Here is a 7496-nt window from a genome sequence, read left to right as displayed (position 1 = left end):
AAAGATCACATCTAATGAGATCTCCCATTTTCTGTTGTTTTTGTATGTCTCTTTCTCCACAGAATAATACTGAGTATTAAGAAAGGTAGCTCAGCCAGCTAAAAATAAACATTATGAAACTTGGTAATATTTTTTGGATCTGTTTTTACCTCACATATAAACAACAATGTTAAAATACAATGAAAAATATTCTGACTATAAAATGCATTTTAAAGACAGCAGCATCATATTCCAAATAATTTGCTATTTGTAATAAAATCTTCTGTCACCCAATTTATTACTAGTAGGGAAATAAGGAGACATAATCATTAATCTGTGAGTCAAAAGTTGATTTATTGACTTTCTGTTGTAAATAAAAGAACACTAAATATTACATTTGCAAAATAATTGTATTTCTTGCTTAACATTTTAAGTTTACTTTCCTATGATCCACACATATGCCGTTTTAGAAATCAAAAGATAATAGTAAACAAATATATCAGGACTATTGCTTTTTATAATTCACAGCACTTTTCTAAAAAACATTTAAAAACATAGCCATGGCCAAATTATCACCTATTTAAGACTGCTGAATTGGTTTTTTTCACCAATTATATTTAACATACCCTAGAAAGTAATATAAACAAAATAAACGTTTAAGCTAAAATGTTCAAACCTCAATGATCAATGATTTAGAATTACACTCTGCAGTAGAGTAAGTAATAATTGCTTTAGATAAATACTACTGTTTTATGAGACTGCTCATTTTAATTTAAAATAATGCTATAGGGAATGCAATCTTAGCATGCTTTTTCTTAATTGAGTATGTGAATATGAATACCTAATAATGGAGTTCAAGTAAAAAAATAGTTTGGCAAATTTAACAGGTTAAAAAAGTGCACATTTTAAGGGCATGAGATCCTTAGTTAAATAATTATTGACATTCTTTCATACTGAGATCAAAAACCTTGATAAACTTTGTGCTTTAGTCTTTGATGGGTTTTAAGACTCCACTGTTAAATTAGAAGATGCTTAATGGAAATATTACTAAAATCATTTTTTTAAATAAAATAAGCACAAATAATCATGTAAATTTTGAGCATGGAAGTTCCTTTGCCTTAGACACATGACTCAAAACTTAATGACAAAATGGATGTGATAGGATGAATTGTGCCAGGGAAGATAAAACCAAGGAGACCAAAGTTCACACATACATTCCCTATCAGCAATCCTGAGTTAGTGATAAATGGCTTTAAGAAAAAAATCCTTCAAGGCATTTACCTTCCTCTAACCAGATGACGGCTTCATTATTATTGGTCAGTGATATAAAATGATAACTTGATTATTATTTATTTCCTTTTAAACTTAGGTGAAGCTGTAAAAATAAAAAGATGGATTTTTATAATATATAAAATAATTTCAAAACCTTTTGGAGCCTCACTGGCCATTTGGTTTTGTTCATAGGATCACAATATCAATTGGATAATTGAATGCATAGTGTCATATCTAGAATAGAGGAAGTGCCCAATGCTTGATTGAATAGATGAATAATGAATTAATTAATGACCAGAAAATTATTCCCTCTACCATAATGATTTTTAAAAGGCACAACATTTTTAAGTATCTCTGTTAAAGTTTGTAATCGTATATAGCATTGTATTTTTCAAAATAAGTTCATGCATATAACTATGCTTAACTTGTTGCAATTAAACCAAGATGTCAAAAGGTCTAATTATTATTTTTTTTGCTAATGAGAATACTGAAGTAATGAGAGGCAAAGTAACTTGTTGACGATAACAAACTAATTATGACACAACTAGAATCCATGTCTTTTGCTTATTTCTTCATGACATTTTTTTTCTATTCATAATCACTTTAGTAACTGGATTTAAATCTATCATATGACTCTCTTGCTTTGTTTTGGTTCTACTGTCCATTCCTTTTATATAATCTTTTCTCTGCCATCTTGATTTTTACTTTCTATTCTAAATTCTTGTATGCACTTCTAAATTCCTTTATACACTTCTATATATTAAGTAGAAATTAGAATGCAATTTTTGTTTTGCATTTCCTCTGCTACAACATCATGCAAGTATACTACTAAGTTGAATTTAAGAATATGGAAGTTTCAGGAAACAAAAAATATGAAGGTTTCCACTTCAGGACAGATGGTGGACTAGATGTTCTAGTACAATAGTACAAAGTGGATGAAATATGCTTTGAGGCAGGTAGGAGATAAAGTCCAGGGCTGGAGCTGGGCTCAAGTGTGTGTGTGTGTGTGTGTGTGTGTGTGTGTGTGTGTGTGTGTGTAATTCAAGACTCTGCAGAGCCAACACACTTAGTAGGTAAACAGAAAAATACTTTTCAGAGCAAGACTGTGGATATATTTGCCTGTCTCAGCCTTGTGTCTGGGTGAAACGAACAAGCAAATGTCTCTTCTGTCTATTCCTAATCATGGGGTTACATTCTACCTGACTTAGGGCTAGAATTCACGACACCTGTGTCATGCCTCGCCTCCTCCCAAATTCTCAAGCTGAAAATTTCAATCGATCTGAGTTTGATGGTAACATCAGCATTGGGACAAAAGCAATAACACATTTTCTCTGGAGGAATAAACTTTAAAAACTTGGGTCTTAAAATAAACATTTCCAGAGATAAAATTCCAAGGAACATGAGCTTGGTATTTAAGCTATCCCAAGTAAGTTAAAGAAAAATAAACTAGAGAATCAAACACACAAAACACCAATGAATTGGCAATATTAGATACAGAATGCAAAGTATGTTTTCTTAATATAGTTAAAAGAAACGAAAGAGCATTGAGTATATGATGAAAGAACAAGGTATTATGAAATAAAGAACAAAAGAGAATTATCAGACTGGAAAAATGTAACTATTAAACTTAGTAAAGGCAATGGAATGGAGAACTTAAAGGTTTACAACTGGACTCAAAATCAACCATGGAGACCCCACAGATGGGGAAGGGACAGATGGATCTAAGGATAGAGCAAACAAATTTGGAATGTCTTGGGGAGAGTGCAGACTGTCACAGACTAAATGTGTGTGTGAGGTGGGCCAGTTGGAGAAGAGTATGTAGAAGCCCAGAGCTGAGGGTTGCTGGGCATAGTAGGAGGATGGGGCGAGAGAGTTTTGAAGTTCTGCTTTGGCATCTCTCCCACATTAATTGTCTCACTGAACACAGGATCAATCACTGAGTGAACACATCATTAAAATATAGTGAGTGCAATCGGGGGAGGCTGCAGCAGAAAGATTTTGAGTTCATGATCAGCCTCAGCAACTTAGTGAGACCCTGTCTCAAAAAATAAAAAGGGCTGGGGATGTGGCTTAGTGGCAAGACTTGGGTTCAATCCCCAGTATCAAAATGAAACAAAGCGAAACACAATGAGTGTACATTATGGAATGCTATGGTCCACTTAACTGCAATAGAGTAAATGTGAATATATTTTTGAAAACACAAGCCTTTATACAAAAGTTGAGAAGGATATGATTTATAGAGAATATATTTATGTAAGTTAAAAATATTCCCAAGATATTTACAAATATAAAAGTATACACATCAAAAGGTACACACTAAACACTTTAGAATGCTTGTCTGAGATGAGGGAGGTATGATAAAATGGAATAAATAAAGCCAGAAGGGTGTTGCTTAGACCAACTATAATTGTATACCATGAACTAAAGAGTGTAAGAAGTATGATTACCCAAACTTGTAAACCTGAGGTTTAATATATAAAAGAAGAAACAAACTCAATATATGGGTTAACGAGCAGATTAGATATACTATATGGAAAAGAAACTAGAAATCTAAAGAAATTATCTCAAATGTGAGAGACGAAAAATGTGGGGAGAAAAGGCTACACAACCTAGAAGATACAGTGAGAAGATGAAGTATAGCATCTGAGAGGGGTGATCAAGAGAGGGTGGCCGAGTAATCCTTCCTACATGAAATACCTCCTTCTCATATTCAAGAAGCAGCATGAGACATGAAAGAGGCTAAGAACATCAAAAGCAAACAGAAGAAGTCCAAGTGGTCATAGTTAAGCAGTGAGCCATCGAGTAACCGTTAACCCCTCAAAAACAAGAACAGAAGCCGCAGGAACATGCGACATCTTCAAAGTTCTATGAGGAAATTACTATCAGTTTATGTTTGTGCATCCAGCAACACCAACAACTTTTCAAGAATGAGGACATTTAGCAATCCCACTTCTGGCTGTTTACTCTGCAGATCTGAAATCAGTTTGTTGAAGAGAGATCTGTACTCCTATATTCACTGCAGCACTACTGACAATAGCCAAGACAGGGAATCACCCTATGGATACATCAAAAGACAAACAGATAAAGAGCATATATAGTATTTTATCATGTACAATGAGGTATATGCACATGCTAAAATACTATTCAGCCTTAAAAAAGAAGGAAATCCTGGCATTTGTGAGAACATGGATGAAAGTGAAGAACCTTATGCTAAGTGAAATAAAGCCAGGCATAGAAAGACAAATACCACATGTTCTCACTTACATAGAGAATCTAAAATAATCAAACTCACAGAAGCAGAGAATAGAATTGTAGCTACAGAGGCTGAGGGTGGGGAGAATGGGGAGACAATGGTCAAAGGCTGCAAAATCTCAGCTAGTGGGAATACTTTTTCTTTTTGAAATCTATTGCACAGTGTGATAAATATAGTTAATAAAAGAGTATCTCATATGTTTCAAAATTGCTAAGAGAATACAATACAAATATTCTTAGTACAAAAAATTGTTGAGTATCTGAGGTAATGGATATGTTATCTGTCTTGATTTAATTATCCTATGTTGTATTCAAAGTCGTAACATCATTTTGTATCCCATAAACTTACACAGTTACAAATGGTCATTTTCAAGAAAATAAGAAAAAAGAATAAGGGTGAAAATAAACACATCCTCATCCAAGCAAAACCAAACTTCATGGCATTAGATTTTCAATAAAGAAACATTCAGAGCATGTAATTATAAAAGGAGAAAATGTTAGATAATCATGTTTGTTTATTAAGTATAACAAGCATTTTATTTTATTTAAAAATAAATTTCTTATTTAAAAATAGAAAATTTCTGAACTATTGGATTTTATAATTAATGTAGCATGAATTAACTGAGCTTAATTACCTGTATTGACTGTTTATACATTGGTTCATTCTTTAGGTCAAATGTCAACTACTTGGTAATCTGATATTAGAAATCTTTGAATTGATGAGATGATGTTGCATTGTGCCATGAAATTACACTGCATTATATAATGTTATAATTTAAAAGATTACAAGTAAAAAAAGTGAGATGTCAAGAACAAATACTAGTATTTAGTTTCTCTGTTTCTGTAATTAAGAAAAGTTCATTGCAATGTTGGCGTAGCCCCTGGAGTTTATACAAAGGCCAAATGCTGCAATAATGCTGTAATGATTTCAACATTTGTGCCTATAAAAAACCTAATACTAATGTCTAGGGCAATTTCTGAATATAAAATAGGTTTTGTGTTTTCTTATACATTTAATCTTATCAGTATCTAACTTGAACATGAGAGGTCTTACATAACAGGGAATTTTGTTCTATTGAGACATAGTATACAAAGTAATAAAAGAGCATTTATGGATGATTAAATATTGAAGTGAAGTTGAAGCATTTAATCTACTGCAAAACTCATTTAATGCAAACGTACCCTGGCAATATAGATATTATTGATATTACATTTGAAGGGAACATTTTCATCCAGTGTAGCTCATGGAAATTTAATTTCCTTGTTCTCTGAGAATTTGGAATTTGTTAGACTGTGTCCATTTCCAGTACAATTTTTCAGTGGAACATAAAATGTACTCTTACATATTAGCAAATAACTGATTAAAAAAAAAACCCCACACTGCCAAACTAGGTGCTGTGAAGGTAAACTCACTATAACAGGTGAAAATCACAATAAGTAAAAAGTAAAAACAAGCTATTTTGAACTTATCACGAAGTTGATTTTGATGTCCATTTTATGATATCATTCTGTTTTATTTTTTGATAGACTTTGCAATCAAACACAAACTGGACCAATCTCAGATCAAATATAAATTGGTACTTCTTAAATAAACATAGCAATTGCATTTGCAGAAATTAAACAAACAGATAAGCTTAGGATGTTTAGGTTCATTTAGATAGATTTCTTTTTTTTTTTTGGTTTCTCTAAGATTTTGCCCTGTACCTAAATAAAACATCAGATTCTGGATGCTGAACACCAATCATTAAGCGGCTGTGGTCTAGTCCGATAGGCTTTTTGTCAATTATCTCTAAATCAAAATAAGTTACAAATACAATCAACAATAGTTTTATTTCAATAACTGCCAAATATCGACCTGGACATTTGCTGGTACCAAATCCAAACGGCATTATGAAAAACTTCAGTTTTTTGCCTCCTTTGAAAAAGGTGGTTTTCTTCTTACCATCTTCAATAAAACGATCAAATCTAAACTCCTATAAAGAACAAAACACAATGTCAAAATTAAAATTTTACATGAAATAGTTTGATTTCAGGTCCACAAAATTACTAGCTTTTCCTGCCTCTTTTAAAAGATTCTTTCAATCAGCAACACCAGAAAGTAAAACTTGATTATGTACAAATCATTCATGAATTTCAAAAACAAAACAAAGCCCAAAACTCATATGCTCCTAGGAAATTACTTCCCCATAGTCAAGTGAAGTCCAAACACCATATGATTTCTCTTCCCTATTCACATTTTCTCCTAATGTCTTAGTCAGTCTTCTGTTGCAATTACAGAATATCTGAGAATAAATAATTTATAAAGAAAAGAGGTTTATTTTGTTTCATGATTCTGGAGACTGAGAAGTTCAAGAGCATGGTGCTGATAAAGGTCTTGTGCTGCTTCATTTCATGGTGGAAAGCAGAAGGGCAACTGGGCAAATTTGGAAGAGGTAGGCTCACTTTATAATAACCCACTGTTTTAAAAAAAATATTTTGTAGTTATAGATGGACAGAATGCTTTTATTTTATTTGTTTATTTTTATGTGGTGCTAAGGATTGAACCCATGCTCACACATGCTAGGCAAGCACTCTGCCACTGAGCTACAGCCCCAGCCCTAATAACCCAATTTTGAGGTAGCCAGTCCAGTCAGTTCCAAGAAAGGCCTTAATCCCTCTTAAGGATACCTCTTATGATCCCCACTGCCAAGATGGCAGACTTCAACATGACGTTTGGAGGCGGAGAAACCATATTCAAGCCATAGCACCTAAACTGAGCTTTGTAAGTGTAGAAGCTATATCTCTATTTTTTTCTCTAAGGTGGGTATTGACATATTGGGTCTTGACATATTGGCCCTTGATATACCAATTTTGGGTAGGAGACAGCTGTAGCACTGTCATTGTTACCAAGGAATAAGGAATCCTAGTAGTCACAGAAGCAACGTAACTGTGGATCCCTAATTTTCTTTTTCCTTATCCCTTCCCAATCAGCTACTGATGAATGAGAACTATGA

General features: G+C 33.1%; 1 protein-coding gene across 1 annotated transcript in view; it reads right to left on the bottom strand.

Annotated features, from left to right (window-relative positions):
• Window positions 1-314: 314 nt before the first annotated feature.
• The window catches only part of LOC107142426 (cytochrome P450 7B1), a 182034-nt gene continuing 174852 nt past the window's right edge, over window positions 315-7496 (bottom strand). Inside the window, exon 6 of the mRNA XM_015485835.2 lies at window positions 315-6476. Within this exon, the coding sequence (XP_015341321.2) occupies window positions 6189-6476 (288 nt within the window). The 3' untranslated portion in view covers window positions 315-6188. The remainder of the gene's footprint in view (window positions 6477-7496) is intronic.

Source organism: Marmota marmota, unplaced genomic scaffold (assembly GCF_001458135.2).
Source record: "Marmota marmota marmota unplaced genomic scaffold, marMar, whole genome shotgun sequence".
NCBI classification, from domain to species: Eukaryota; Metazoa; Chordata; class Mammalia; order Rodentia; family Sciuridae; genus Marmota; species Marmota marmota.
This window is presented reverse-complemented; position numbering and strand designations above follow the sequence as displayed.